This window comes from Cavia porcellus, unplaced genomic scaffold (genome assembly GCF_034190915.1).
Source record: "Cavia porcellus strain 051 isolate PalLab524CR breed Dunkin Hartley unplaced genomic scaffold, mCavPor4.1 scaffold_2, whole genome shotgun sequence".
Lineage (NCBI taxonomy): Eukaryota > Metazoa > Chordata > Mammalia > Rodentia > Caviidae > Cavia > Cavia porcellus.
In genome coordinates, this window is record NW_026947485.1 from 40000559 (window position 1) to 40016439 (window position 15881).

At 46.8% G+C, this 15881-nt stretch overlaps 1 protein-coding gene across 1 annotated transcript; it reads right to left on the reverse strand.

Moving 5' to 3' along the window:
• Positions 1–2946: 2946 nt before the first annotated feature.
• Positions 2947–15660, reverse strand: Lep (leptin). The gene is made up of 3 exons (XM_003475050.3): positions 15521–15660; positions 7232–7403; positions 2947–5941 (listed from the first exon to the last, which is right to left on the reverse strand). Exons 2-3 carry the CDS (start codon positions 7373–7375, stop codon positions 5588–5590), a joined length of 498 nt encoding a protein of 165 aa, XP_003475098.1. The 5' UTR covers positions 7376–7403; positions 15521–15660; the 3' UTR covers positions 2947–5587.
• Positions 15661–15881: the final 221 nt, after the last annotated feature.

Here is a 15881-nt window from a genome sequence, read left to right on the forward strand (position 1 = left end):
GGCTTTGTGCAGAATTTGCTAAATAACGTTCTTATACAAGAGCCTCCATGCTTCAGGCTAGAGGCCGGGCTGTGCCCGCACGGTCACCATCCTTTATCATGGGGGTATCTAACTTTCTCTAGTGCCTTCCTCTTTTGTTCCCTTCACTCCCTCTTTTATGAACATCTTAGCTGCCTCTTCCCGTCCTTGTTCTTTCCATGTCCAGGGCACCTCTCCGAAGTGAGTTCCTCCTTCTTGAGGACCCTCCCTACTTTCCTGTCTTAGGCTTCATTCCCTGAGAGAGTTCAGGAATCTCATGCTGAGCTTTGCTGCACGGTTCCTGCCCCTTCCCAGCACTTTGTCTCACAGTCTGTCAGCATCCACCTTCTTGCAGTTGTCTTGCCTTGAGTTTCTCTAAGAGCACAGCTTGACACAAGGACTCCAGTGCAGGAGACTGATTTGGGACGTGTCCCCGGGAACTAGGAATGATCACTGAGGAGAGAGGGCTTGTAGAAGGGGAAGACCCAGTAGGAAGTACTTTATTGATCTGGTTCCTGGGTGGGTTCAAGGGGCTCAACCTTATTCAGATGGCATCCCATGATTGCCCCATGGAGAGCAGAAGCCTGGGCATTTGTCCACAGAACCCTACGCCCCACTCATTGAGATGTGCGAGCAGGCTGGGAGGCTCCCTGGGAGGGGCAGTGCATCCATGCTGGGCGGGGTGGAGTTCTGTGCCGAGGAACCATAGATCGCAGCTGCAGTGAATTTACCACAAGCAACTGTTGTTGCAATTCTCATTCCTTTTGCTTCCCTGACTTGGTAATAATAACAACATGATTTATTGAGGGCTTTCTTATACCGCTTATCTTATCATCTAATCTTCTAAAGACCGTCCCATTGTGCAAGTAACAAACTGAGGGCTAGGTTAGGTGCTAAGTAATTTTTGGTGGGACCTAGGGAACTGGGGCTGAGGCAAAGCCTTTGTTCCCTTTCTTTGCATCCCCACTTTTGCCATCCATTCCCAGAAAGGATAAATTCCCAAGACAAGGAACCCTGGAGCCGACAATGACCATGTACCAGGGAATTATGCCAGATGGATTTGTGTAGAGCAAACATCACTAGACAGATCCTGGCATTAAAAACCTGGAAGAAGTGGCTCTAAATGCCTTTTGAAAATGAGGTGCACTTTTCTTGGCTGCTTGCTGTTGTGCAGAAAGCTTCTGAGATGAGATCTCTTGAAAGGTCTGCTGGGTTGACCTGGATTTTTTTCTCACTAGACTTGGCAAAGGCAAAGTCCTGCCTTTGCAAGTTGAGCATGGCCAGTGTTGTCCCCAGATTCTGCCAGCTGTTTGACAGCTGTGAACTGCTGCCTTGGAAGACCAAGAGTATGTCTAGGGAAGGAAAAGGAGCTGAAAGGGGAATGTGAAGGGTATGCTTTCCATCCAGAGCTTGCATACTCACTGCCACGGGGAATGAGACACCTCCAAGCCTTTGCTCTGAGGACTCCTTTTACTGTGGATGGCTTTCCACTTCATTCCCAGCTGGTCTTCTCTGGCTTGTGACTGCTCAGAAACAAGATGACTCCATCTGCTCCAGATAACCTACCAAAGGGCAGACATTTGTTCCTAAGTCCCTGGCACCCACCTCAGGCAGGCAGGGGTCTTGAGTTGGGGTCTCGTCTGCCCGCCTTCTTGACCCATTGAGGGTGCTACCGCCATATCTGAAAGCTCCTTTCTATGGTCTCCTCTCATTTAGGAGCTTGGGGTTCCCTTCCTTCTCCTTCAGGCTGGTACACAGATGCAACGGACTGACTTTTTTGTTGATATCCTAACCCCAAAGTGATGCTATTAGGAGGTGGGGTGTTTGACAGTGATTAGATCATGAGGGTGGAGCCTGTTGAATGTGATTAGCATCTTTATGAAGGGAATCCCCCAAAACTCTGTCATTCTCTTCCTGTTGTGAGACGATATGAGAAGACTGCAGACTGGGGCTATAGCTCAGTGTCAAAAGCACCTGCCTGGCAAATGCAAGGTCCTGCGTTTGATTATTGGTACCCAAAAAAAAAAAAAAAGGGAGAAGATTGCAGTCTTCCCTTCAGAGGAGGAGGCTTACCAGAGCTCAGCTATGCAGAGGCGCTAATCTTGGACTCCTAGCCACCAAAACTGTGAGAAATAAATGACTGCTGTTTATGCCACCAAGGCCATGGTAATTTGCTACAGCAGCTAAGACAGTAGGAAAGGATCTGGCAGCTATTGTCTCCTAGGAAGGAAAGCTGGCTTCTATGTGCTCCTAACTAGGACCAATGACATTTAAAACCTGTTGCTAATTATAGTGGAAAGGAAAGGACAGTTCACTTGAATCTATGTACTATGTTGGTTCATTCTGTAATTTAATCCCCAGAGATCCCAGCAACTTTTTTTGGCAGCAAGAGTGGTCTTTACAATCCTCATGGAAATGATTGCCTTTGATGAACTTGGCCCAGGGACTTAGGGTGAGCAGATTCAGCTTCAGCTTCATATAAACTGTAGGAACGAGGACTCTGCATCCGCCACAAGCAAAGTGCATCTTTTCTACTGTGTGTACTAGGCTAGGTCTATTTACTCTCTCTCTCTCTCTCTCTCTCTCTCTCTCTCTCTCTCTCTCTCTCTCTCTCCCACTCTCTCTCTCTCTCTCCCTCTTTCTCTCTCTCTCTTTCTCCTGCTCTCATTGTTTCCTTGGATTTTTATGTTTTAAATAATGTGCTTCTTAAGGCTCATTTGCAGAATTGTGCTGCCTTTAGTTAGGAAGTGCTCCTTTGCCAGCTCTGGGGTTTGGGGTAATCTTTTTGCCTGAATAACTGGTGGCTGGTGATGGCTGAGCCCGGGCAAAGCTGACCCCAGCTATGCTTGCATACCAGCCAGGCCTTGCCCTGTCACACACAAACAGCTCCCCAGAAGCTCCTGCACAACAAGCATAAGTAAACAAAGACCAGAGGATAAAGTAGCTTTATTTAAATGAACATTAAAAAACAAAACAAAACAAAATAAGCATTTGCATTTGGCAAGCGTCACTCTGAGACTGAGCCACACTTCCCAGAGCAGGTCTGACTGTGACCTCTTTTCCAGAACTTACAATGCATGACTTTTAATATCCCAACTTTTGCATCCTTCAAGGTCCCTTTAACAGGTCTCTTTCTCTGCCATCTCTTTGTCCTCTGTCTTTTGCTGTCACTTGCTACTCACATTTTCACCTCGGTCTCCTCCATACACCAAGCTTTCAGCAAAACCAGCCTCTTCCTGCAGACAATCCTCATCCCTCACCTTCTTCAAATTCCATCTCCAAACTCCTCATGGTCTCACTTGCTCTAGTCTCTATCCAGAGAGCACTCCCTCACTCAAGGGACACTCGGGGAATCAGAGGGCCTGGGCCTGATCCTTCCACCTGTTGGCTGTTACAGTCTCAGGTACAAGCTAAGCATCCCTTATTGGAAAATCTGAAACCTGAAATACTCCAAAATCCAAACCTTTTGAGTAATGATATGATACCACTCTTGGAAAAGTTCACACTATGAAAAACTGTTTCATGTGCAAAATTATTAAAAATATTGCAGAGAATTACCTTGAGTCTGTGTATATAAGGTATAGACACACAGAAATATTTTCAGATTCCAAGCTGTGTTCAGCCTATATTTCCTTATTTTTTAGGTTTTAGTAATCCCATGACAACAGGATGTGCCCTGAAGAGTATACAAATACTACAGAGTGCAAGCGGTGTCACCTGTGGGCCCTTGGGCACCACCACTCTCATCTCATGCCATTTTTCACCTACTGGAGATTAGCACTGTGCTTTCGGCTACCTGGCACCATCAAGGCGCTATGTCTACTACGGCACATTGGCGAGGGGGCTTTAGCATGGGGATGCAAGTCTCTGCTTCCCATGTTTATTCGGTGAGCTTCTCTAGCCCACAGCACCAGTCTGGGCTGAGCACAAAGCAAGAGCTCAGTCTTAAAGTGTATTATTGCATTGATTCAAGTTTCCATGGACAGATCTCCCACCAGTGTGATGGTGACATCACAGAGGCAGGATGGTGGAAAAACTCAATCTTCCTTGATGGTGGAAAAACTCAACCCTCCTTGTTCTGCTTTCTGAGCATGACCTCCAGCCAGAAGGGCAAACTGGCAGCTTGGCCCAGGTCCTTGACACTCACCCAGCAGTCCCAGGGCGCTGGACCATCTGCTAAAGGATTTCACTCTCCCACTGGAATAAAACTAGCCACAGAATGGGTGGGTAATATGGCCTTTTTTTAGATGAGCCAATCAGATGAGAAAAACAATTTGCATGCAAATCCAAAATAGAGACACTGCCATGTTATAAACCCCAAGTGAAGGCTGCATTCACATTCAGCTGGAAACCCCAAGTGTCACTTCTGAGCCATTTGCAGAGCTACACCATGGACCATGTCCTGGGAATTACTGTCTCTAGTGTGGAATCCTCACTCCTGAGCCAGCACCACACCACCAAAGGACCTTTGGCCTTCTCTCTGGGGTCACCACGCAAACCTCACAATCCCCTGGGAGAAACATCTCCTTCTTTTCATGGAAAGCACCCTAGTGGTTGCAGAAGATGAGGAAATGACTTTACCTCTTCCAAAAGGCCTACCTACCACACAAATGTTACTCAGAAAATATATTCCAATCCTCTTCTTTCCCACTAACATACCCCCCAAACGCTGCACACACAAGTACATTTTACTTTTGATGAAATTCACCTTTTTTTTTTTTTTTTTTGGTACTGGGGATTGAACTCATGACCTCACATTTGCTAGGTAGGTTCTATGCCACTGAGTTATATCACCAATATTCCCAGCTCACCTTCTTTTTAAAATAACCTAGCCTTGGGTATTCTCTCAGGGCAATACCATTGTGAAAATTGCACTGTGATGTCAGTCACAGTAAAACAAAACTAGTCTATAAAGAAATAATTTAAGAGCTACTTCAACTGGCTCTTGCTCAAACAATAGCAATCATCCAGTCACTCAAAGTGGGGTTGCCTTAGCCAGGCTCATCAATGGGATTAGAACCAACATCTCAGGGGCATCCCCAGACCTGGTTGACCCCAAAGCCTGGAAAAGCTGGTACAGTACTTTGTTTCAAATCCATTAAAGGTAAAATGCATAATATATAAGCAAGTGCTTCTGATTTGTGTTGGTTGGGAATTTCCAGCTGAATGTGAATGCAGCCTTCATGGTGTGCCCCAGAACTTTCAGGTGGAATCTTACTCAAAACAAAGGCTCAATCTGCCCAGTTCCTGAAATCACCCTTGATTACACTGAAACATACATAGAAAATGGAACCAAAAGAGGACAGATGACTCCTACTGGTGGCTAAAGAATTTGGTGAAAATTGCCAGTGCAATACAGTGTTTATTGGATCAGCCCCCTTTCTGGTGAGCACAGAATCATGTGTATATATCTTTGGTATCAAGCAGTGTGGTCTTATGCCTTAGGAAGGGAAGCTTAGAAGAGAGAAATGGACGAGGTTCTGGATAAGGGATGTCTGTCCAAGGATCTCTTCTCCCAGAGGCACCTGGAAGACAAGGTTTCTTCCTTCCATAGAGCAGCCTCAAGGCCTCAGCACACAATGCCAAGCTCCAGCTGCCGCAGCATTTCCAGCAGAAATCTCTTCATCCTTCTCAGGACCACCACCTCTATGGAGTACCGTGACTCTTTGAGGGTACTCTCCAGGTCCTGCAGCTCTGGCTCCGTGGTGTGTGGCAGAGGGCAGCCCTTAGAGGAGGCCATCATTTGGACAAGACTCTGGAGATTTTCCAGGTCGTTAGATATTTGCGCTGTGTGTGAGGAGGACAGGGTGGTGATGACCTTTTGATAGAGTGTCAATGTCTGGTCCATCTTGGGTAAACTCAGGTATGGGGAAAGAGGAATGAAGTCGAAACCAGTGACTTTGTGTTTAGAGGACACCGACTGCTGCACGAGAGAAAGAGAGAAACAAGTGTTGAGCAGTGGGGAGACAAGCTCTCTGAAGCCCTCCGCCACCGCTGTGAATGTAGGTGACAGCCTTATTCACCTTCCTCACTGTTTGCTGTGCCCAAGTGACTGCCGAATCTCCAAGCTGGTCTCCTAGATTCCTGCCCAGCTCAAACCATCCTACCTTCCACTTCTGACTGATCTTTTCTGGATATTCTTTTCTTCAAATCACCACGGTGAAGAAAGAGCCATGGCTTTCTATGTCTTGTTTAGTCGAATCTCTTCCCAGGCATCTTAGGTTCTCCCTAAGCACCCCATCACTCTCATTCCCCTCCACCCTCAGCAAATTCCTCCCTCCCGGTCAAGCCGTCATGCTTTTCCCCCTCCGTAATGGTCAGGGTCACACCATGCTGAACGCCTCATAAGAACATGGCTGTATGATGTTCTTATCATCTAGATGATGAGCAGGGCTTAAACACACTGACAAATCTGCTTAAGATCTCACAGAGGGATGGCAGATGTGGAAAGATTCATACTTGGTCTTCCTAATTCTAAACACAGATGCATCTGGAAAATGGCTAAAGGTCTAGCCTGTGAATCCCAGAGAAAACCCCAGGGTGGGCAGTGATAGATAGCTGTTTACAAATGTGCAGAGGGAAATTCACTTTTCTGTATGGCCTGAAAAGAGAACTAGATGTGATGAGAGGAAACTGCAGTGAGAACTCTAGGAACCCTAATGATATGCACATCTAGAGATGGGCCAAGCCCAGTGGGGCTGAGGTTCTGGTCACCTGCCAATTGGACAAGGACCTTCATGATTCTCTCTGGTTCTGGTTCTGAGGTCAGAGAGGAAGGAGAGTGAGAGAGGCAGAGGAGGCAGGGGAAGAGGAAGAGAAGTGGTTTGTGTGAGAGGGGGGGATCAAGACTGCCACAGCCCTTCCGTGTCACTGCACATGCCTTAGCCAACTTCTAAGGTCAGGAATTCCTTATGGGGGCTTCGTGATATCAGAGAATCCTATTTTTTTTAAAAGGAGAATATGGTAAAGTTAAATGCTCTTAAAGTGGTTAGGTTTAGAGCCACTCATTCCTGAATCCCAGCAGGCAGAGGGGTCAAGAGAAACAACTGGAAAGAATAGGAGCCCTGAGCTTTCAAATCCTCCTCAGCATCCAATAGGTGCCCAGCATTCAGAAAGTGTCAAAAGCATCTCTTGGACTACCTGGCTCCAGGCCCACCAGGAGCCAGCACAGGGCTGGCTATAGTTCTATTTTCTCTCCCCAGACCCTCCTTACCAGGTGTGAAATGTTACGGATCCTGTTGATAATGGTCTTGATGAGGAACTTGGCATCATCCTGGAGTTTTTGCATGGGCACAGCTTGAACATAGGATAGGTAGAGCCAAAGCCCCAGGAGCTGGAACAGAAGTCCACAGCGCATTTTCCTTCCCAGGATGAGCTTGTTGGGCCTGAAAACAGAAGCAACCTCACATTGCAGAGGCTGGTATTTCAGAACACACCCACCTGCCCTGCTGCAAACTGCATTGTCAGATGCGCTTGAAAGTGAGATTTGCTTCCCACCCTGTCAACTGCTTCCTTAAAGTCAAAGACAGTTCACTATCCAGACTCATATTAATGAAATGCATCCCCTTGGGTAAGGAATTATTGCTTAGTCAATAAAACCACAATGATCTGTCCAGCAGACCACAGAGCAGTGAGCCCAGGCATGATCAAATGGACGTTGAGGTAACAACGGGGACTTCACTGTGTGCTTTGAGGGAAAGAGAAGAGGCTGTTGAGGTCTGAATCCAGTCATTTACTCACTGCATATTACATAACTGTTCAAAACTCTGCTTTCATTCCTATAATATATCTATCTCCAGGCTTTTATGAAGATCAAATTAGATAATGTATGTGAAACCACGGAAAGGAGTTGTAGAATGTACTCTTTTACTCTCCTGTTATTAGAGATGATGTTACTCCCTTGGTTTCTCCATTATTCTCACAGCAGCCTGCAGCTACGTCTGGGATGGCCTTTCTCACTGCCTTATTATTTTCTTCCTCTCCCACTGGAAGCCTGAATCCAACCAGTACTTCTCCACCATGTAATAACAAGTCAGGCACAGAGCTAGGCACCAAGAATGCACAAGTGAATCACAGATGCCCCTTATCCCACAGCATCCAAGGCATAGCAGGAGAGAAACAAGTGGGTCCTTATAAGACAGCAAGCCAGATCTTTGCACGGAAGCCAAGTTCAGGCTATCACAGGAGCCCCAAGGATCTCCCTGGAAGAGGTGTCGCCTTTGGCTGGGTACTGAAGCCTGAAAACTGGTAAGAGTAGAAAGCGGTTGTGACAAGTGGCCGAGAGATCCGCAGTGCAAAGGCATCGAGGCAGGAAAGAACATAACATGCTCACCCAGAATGCGTGAAACTGGGTCAAGAATCATGGAACTGTGAATTCTAAAATTAATAATATGCAGATCCTTGATTAAGCAGCAAAATTTTAATGAGATACATGAAGCAAAAGGTAATTAAGGTAAATATATGCAAGTCTGTAGCCAATGATCCATGCTAAGTATGCGTGTATGAGTGTAAAATAACAACAAAATGAAAGTAAATATTAAGATGAAGATTCTTGGAGGGCAAGAAGTTGATCCCCACTTTTTGTGTTCTTCCTCATCTGGGTCTCTAAGGCATTTTCTTCGCAGAGGTGGCAATATTCATATAATTCATTTTTTGTCAGTAAAAATAAAACAAAAATAAGCAGACTGTTACATATTATTTATAATGGTTGGTCACAGTTTTCTTTTTCTAAAAGTCTATTTTACAGAAATGAAAAAAATGAGGAAGATGAGCTAACTTGCCCAAAATCAGACGAGTATGTGGCAAAGCTAAAATATTTGTGGAACAGAATTAAGTACCCTAGCCCTGCTTGCAATATGATCTTGCTTTCCAAGGTTTTAGTTACAATTGACCATAGTCCAAAAATATTAAATGAGAAAAATCTAGAAGTGACTAATTCCTAAGCTTTAATTGTACTTTTCTGAGTAGTGTGCTGAAGTCTTGCTCCATCTCACCTAGGATGTGAATTATCCCTTCATCCAGTGTATCCACACTGTGTACACTACCCACCCATTTATCAGTTAGTCATTGTTTTGGTTATCAGATCAGCTGCCATGGAATCACAGTGGTTGTGTTCAGATAACCCTTATTTAATTTAACAATGGTTCTAAAGTACAAAAGTAGTGATGCAAAGGAGGATAAAACATGGAAGGGCAGATTAATTCTGGTACCATGTGGTGATGCTGCAGGGCATATAAAGGAAAATCTAGTAGATATAAGGTTCAGTATTGTCTGCAGATTAGGGTATTGGAACATATCCCCCACAGAGAAGTGGGCACTACCATAGTTGCTACTCATCCAAACAGTTCCCTGAGAGCCTGGCAAAGGTAGGAGGCATCATGTTTAGGGCCTGAGGCTTTAGCAGCAGGCTCTGCCCTTATTAGCTGTGTGCCTCTGGGTGAGATACGCAATTCCCAAAGCATCTGTTCCTGTCAGTAAAATGCAGTTAATTCCACCACCTAGCCCAAAGGTTCAGCGAGATGAACCCATGGAGTCCCTGCCCACAATGTCATATGTCTGGCTCCAGGTAAGGGTAATAAATGTCAGATGCTTAAAAATTATCCTAATTCCAGGTATGAGTTGCAATGCTCAGGCCAACACCACCTGTAGCCAACTCTGAATTAAATATTCACCTCACTGCTTCCCACAGGCCATGCCAACAGGGAACCTGGTATTTCTGGGTTTCAGAAACCCAGCACAAGACTAAGCGCATTCTTTTCTAAGATTTATGTTGAATATTCTCTCACTCCTGAGAAAATTTATTGCCAGATTAACTCTGGTTGTATTATAGCCATTTTCACATAATGGCCATCCTCTAACTCCTGAATGGAAAGCAGGTTTACAAGCCCCTCTATCACTACTGATCATGTGCTTCAGTGGATGCTGATCAGTGCTTCAGTTCCTTGAAAGCATGGAATTGAAAAGCAGTTGCTGAGCAAGTCAGCTAAGAGGAGAAGTCCAGGCTTAGGGGCTACCTGCTGGGGCTGCAGAGAGAAATGGCAACAGGTCCATCTGAGATCAGCGTGAGGGCAACACACAACACAATACATGCATACGCACCTGTGCACACACATGTACACACACACCCCAATATACATCAGCTTTGTAATAGAGACTGCTGGTTGTCCCCAGTGCTGTCTTTCCTTCTCATCCCCTTGTGGAAACTCAAATGTGTGTGGCCATCCAGAGCAAATCCTGTACTCCCAGCTTCTTCTAGAGACGTGGCTATGCAAATAAATCTCGGCCAGTTAGATGGAAGCCTAAGTGCTGTAAGACAGCTCTCAGGACCCCACTGTGTGAGTTTGCTTCTTGCTTTCTCATCCTTTCCTTCATTCTAGTGCCCGAAATGCAGAGGTGATAGCAAGCACTCTAGCACCCTCTTGACTCTGGGGACAAAAGCCTCCCTCGTGAATGGCAGACAGGATGCTGCAAAAGCCTTAGTGCCTGAGTTCCTTGCGGAGTTGAGATGTCACCTTCGTTTTGGACAACCTGTCTCTGGCTTTGTGCCTTCTGGATGTGAGAGTCATAATGTCTGCCTTGTTTAAGCCACTGTTCTTCGGGGTCTCCGCTGCATGCAGCCAAAGTTAATGCCAGATGACTAATGCACCCCAACATGGACAGCAGCAGAAAAGAATGGACAAGTCTTCTAGGTTCCCCTGAGGGGGGCCTGGTGATGGCCCAAGAAAGGGAGAGAGAGAGTGGCCAGGAGTGGCAGGGACTAGGAGAGGAGGGATACTCAAGACCGCAAATACTTCACTGAATATGGTGCCTGACAAACAGTCAGCACTCAAGATACATTTGATGGTTGGCAGCTAACATCTATTGAAAGCCCAGGGCCAGGACAGAGATGAAACAACCTCAGGGAAGTGGGAGAGAGCTGGGGTGAGGAGGGATGGGTCACAGGCTGAAGGCTTCCTCAGGAGGCATAGGTACTATATTATACTAATTTTGCAACTATTTGCATATATTATTTATTACAAATTAAAGGACAAAATGGTGTTCTTCTGGCTTAAGAATTTACATAATTAATTTCAACACAAAGAAGAATATTTAAATAGATAAAATGCTTTGGATAATTCAGGAAAAGAAGTCATTATGATGAGATTTATGAACTTCAGAGTCCAGCAGAACTATATTTGAATTCAAAAATAAGACCTAGGGAAAAAAAGGACTGGGCAAAGTGTGTGCACCTTTGAGACTCAGTTTCTTTAGCTATACAATGGCGTTGATGCGAATCATAATTCCCACTACTGTTACTGTTGTGTGGCTGAACTGAGGTGGTGCATGTCAAGTGCCACCTCTGCTTGGCATGTAGCCTGGCATGTCAAGTGCCACCTCCGTCCAATCTATGTTAGCTGTTATTGCCGTTACTTCTAAGAAGAAATAGGATGGAGAAGATGAGATTTGATAAAGGGCCTGAGTATATTGGATTTGGGTCCGTGAAGGTAGAAGACAAGATCCATGCCAGTAGAGGCTGAAGAACTCAGGTGGGTTCAGAAGATGGTGGCTTTCAGCTGGGTGGAGACTGACAAGGATGAGGGTGTGGGTTGGGATGGGGAAGCTATGAGAGCTGGTCTGGGTGCTGTGCTGCCATCTGCAGAACTGAGGAACACAGGTTTTCCGCCTGGGTGACCAAAAGAATGGAGACATAGACACTGAGAGAGACACACGGACAGGTTTGGGAAAGAGGGTTGTGGGGACAGTCTAGTCTCCTGGTATTGCACTGGTGGAGCATCGGGTGGGTGTGTCCAGTGGGAAGCTGGACTCAGGAGTCTGAACTCAGGAGAAAAGGCCTGTGGTAGAGCCCCAGGAGCTGTAGACCACCGTAGAGGAGGGAGATGAGAGGCAGTGGGCAGGAAGAAAGGCTACTGTCACCTGCCAGCCTGGACTGCAAAGCCTTTACTCTCCAAAGGTTTCTAAAATGGGATTTGAACACAGAGGAGCTGTAAGAGCCAGAAAGATGAATTGCCAAAACCGTCATGCAGCACTGTTGTTTCTTTCTCATTGTCTAGGGAATCCTGAAGCAAGAAGTGGAGAGGAGAGGGACTGTGCCCAGGAGGCCAGAGGGTTAATGGGCTTGGGTGGGGAGGGCTTGCACACTGCCTGGACACAGTCCACTCCGTGTATCCCTCACACCGCTCCTTTCTCTCATGTTTGGCCATTTTCCTCACTAGCCTTTCTGCAGACTACCTATACTGTGGAATACTATTTACCCATAAAGGAATGAAATTCTCTCGTGTTCAAGAACATGGATGGAACCGGAGGACTTTAGATTAAGTTGACTTCAAAGAAGCAGAGATCTCTTTCTTTTATAGTTACATGGCCTCAGGCACTTTGTTATAGTAGCGAACACAAACTAATAGACTTGAGATGTTTTCATCTTTCTGAATATTTTTCAATCTGAAATTCATCCTTACTATTGGTGATACACTTGAGAGTTTCTGTTCATTTTTCAAATGTTAGTCATAATTAATAATTTGAGAATCACTGAGTTAGAAAGAACCATTTACTTTCCTTTGCAACCAAAAGCCCTGTTTGACAAACTGTGTTAACATATTAAACTGGTAGCCAGAGTACGGAAGTGGGGATTATATTCTTCCTGTTCATCAGGAACTACCCTGAGATTGATCTCACCAGGGGAAGCAAATAGGTTTCAACTCTTGTGTCAACTCTGATCAATTTTAAATGGCTCCCTGGAGCACTGTAGGAGGTGAACCTGAAGTTCTGGCCAGACTCAGAGGGAGAGGGTGCCACAATCAATTAGTGACCCTGCACTTGTTTCAGCATCTACCAAGGGCCTGGCATGGAGCAGGTGTTTGCTAAATACCTGTTGAATGAATATATGAAACATTTCCTAGCCCTGATCTTCATTGGCTAACCAAGTTAACCTGCCTCCATGGCACCTCACACCTGCTCCCATCTGAAAGCCAAATTCTAAATTCAATGCTGCTCAGCTGAATTGCCAAGGAAGCTGTCTCAATAGGCAGATGCCTCTTTGGGGTCCAGGTCTCCTTTGCTGAACACCTTGATCATCTTTCTTATTTCTCTCTCTCTCTCCCTCTCCCTTTCCCTCTCCCTCTCCCTCTCCTTCTCCCTTTCCCTCTCCCTCTCCGTCTCCCCACCCCCTCTGAGACAGGGTCTCACTCTGTAGTCCAGGCTGGCCTCTAACTTGCTACTATCCTGCCGCAGCCCCTCCAGTTCCGGGATTACCTGTGTGCACTACCACGCCTGGCCTTGGTCAGTTTTCTGCACCACCTGCATGTCCCTCAGTATCCATGGGGACCCAGACTCCCTTCAGTTTCCGGAGCTCTACTCCACCTGGATTGCTGTCCCCAGGTGTCCCTGCCATGGACCCCATTCACGAGCCTGGCCCCTGACCCTGTCCTCTGAGCCCCTGTCCTTGCCAGGGACTTGTGCTTTGCCCCTATCTTCTCTGTCACTTCCTCGACAGAGTCCAGAGCACAACACAGCATATCTACGGATGGGGACTAAACCTGCCCCTCGGCCAGCTAAAATGTAAGCCCGGACCCCGATTACAGATTCAGTTCCAGAGCATTAGCAAAATGAGCAGGAATTATGGTGACATGTATTGTTCAAGGCTCAGTCCACATGTGCTGTGTGAGTGAGGACACCTGTGGACCTGGGCACCAGGTGTGCTGTTTTTAAGCAGAAAACAACCTGTCTGTTTCTCAGAGACAACAGTGGAGACAGAGAAGAACTTCAAGGCTCTTTATCCACGAGTCAGAATGGAGTTGTGGCTGCTGGAATCTTCCCACCACTCCTGCCTTGTGAGATTGGGCTCTGCTGATGGACTGAATACCTGATCATTTGGCTTGATTTGCCTTTCAGTCCCACAGATGTTACTCAGGGATGCATGCAGCAGGATTCTATCTCCCTGGAGCCTCTTTTCTCTCCCTGGCTTCCATGCTCCCCTGGGGCATCTAGGCAGGGGTGGGACAATGGCCCTGGGCTCTACTAGGAGAGTTCTCCCAGATGGCCATGTTGTATGGGCCATTGAGACATGTGAGGCATCTGCTTGGGGCCAGTGGGCAATAATTCATTGCAACTTCTCTGGCTCTGTCCTTGACACTTGGAGTGATTTCTTGGAACAGAGCAGGAGGAGTATATTTCCCTCAGATATCAAGAAGAGTTATTTTGAGTATAGGATACACAAAATATGAGAAAGATGCTTCTCTGGCCAACACTGAAATATTCCCCCCAATCAATGTCCTCAGTTGCTTGAGAAGGAAAAGAATAAAAAAGCATTCATTTTTTTTTTCTTGGCTCTTAACTCCTTGTCTAAAAGAGATAAATGATCAGTATGGCCTTTCCAAACCTAACGATATAAAATGGGAGCTAAGTTACTAGGAACCCCTCTCCTTTGGAGTTTGGTTCCACAGACCATTCCGGTGGGAGACTGAGTACTCCAGTCCCAACTCAAAACTCTCCAGAACAAACACAGGGGGAGCCATCAAGGGCAAATCCCACCCTTCCAAGGACACTCAGAGATCTTAGGACAGTACTAAGCCTGGGCCTCTGCCCACCTCCCCCCAAAGAGCATCTTCTCAATGAATCATCTGGTCCTCTCCAAAGCAGTTATTTACACATGACAATCAGGCCACTTATCTCACTGGATCTTGCTGTATTAAAGGAATCATTTTCCCAAAGTACCACCATCTTGTAAGCCATAGAAGCAAGAGTGCAAAGGCAACAACGCCCACAGTGAAGTCTAAACCAAGTCTAGGAGGAAAAAAGACTGGGTGGTCTCCCAAGAGCCCCATCTGCCAACAGGGTGGATTTGGCTAGAAATTTGTAAGAGTGAAAAACTTGCAGGATATAGGCCTTTCTTACAGCCTGCCGTTCTGTTCCCCAGACACCCAGTTGTGTCCACTGTGAAGAAGACAATTTGCAGGCTTTGAGACCTGATGTTATCCAACTGGCCCAGACTGTCTGGGAGATCTGGGATCTGCCTGACACTTCTCCTGCCTATCTCTCCTACAATCCAAGTCCTAGGCCTGGATCTTCTGCAGATCCTCTTAGACAGGGGCCAGGACCCTCCCTGCAAAATGAATCCAAAGCCTTCACCTGCCCAGCAAGGGTGTCTATCCTCAGAAACTGAAAGCTCTCTATTTGTGTCCTGGACACCTCAACTGTGTTTCTTTCAGATACAGGGCAGTTTCCAAAGCATCTTAGAACTCAGACATAATAATCTTTTGGGGCCCTGGCTGGTTCTTTAAGGCAAACTCCTGCTCTGCACAGCCCACCCTAAATTACCTGTCCAGCTCCCAGCCAGCTCCCAGCTGCCTTCTTGCTGGCTGAAACTCTGTGTAAAGCTGCACAGTCCAGAACCAAACCATTTGCCCTGCTCCCCACCTGCCTCAGTTTCCCCAGACAGAGTCAGGGTGGGATGCTGTAGCCTGCCAGCAAAGACCAGCAAAGGCTATAGAAGTGCACCCGGGCTTACCTCGCAGCTGCTGGTACCGGGATTCTTCTGGAGCTCCATGCCTGCCAGCCCCTCTTATAGCTCCGCAGCACCACTTGCGCAACTGCAGGGCAGGTCCCGGCTCAGCACTCGAGGCTGGGCGGGCTGCTGTGGATGAGGGACACGGTGCCTTCAGCAGTTTCGTGCCAGGAGTCAGGCATGCATTCTCGGGTGTGTCCCAAACGTTTGGGGGCAGTTGGCAAGAAATCCTCGAGGTCCCGCCAGACTCAACGATCGTATCTGGGGACCAACTTCAGGGTGGGGTGACGCGGCCAGTGCGGGTGGTTCTGTGGAGCCGGCTGTGGGCCAACGTGGCGTCCTCGTTGCTCCCCACAGAGGAGCA

Coding starts and splice junctions, on each gene's coding strand:
- Lep (XM_003475050.3), bottom strand. CDS start 7,375: ATGCGCTGTGGACTTCTGTTCCAGCTCCTGGGGCTTTGGCTCTACCTA. Junction 5,942..7,231: donor TCCGTAACATTTCACACCTG/GTAAGGAGGGTC, acceptor TCTCTCGTGCAG/CAGTCGGTGTCCTCTAAACA.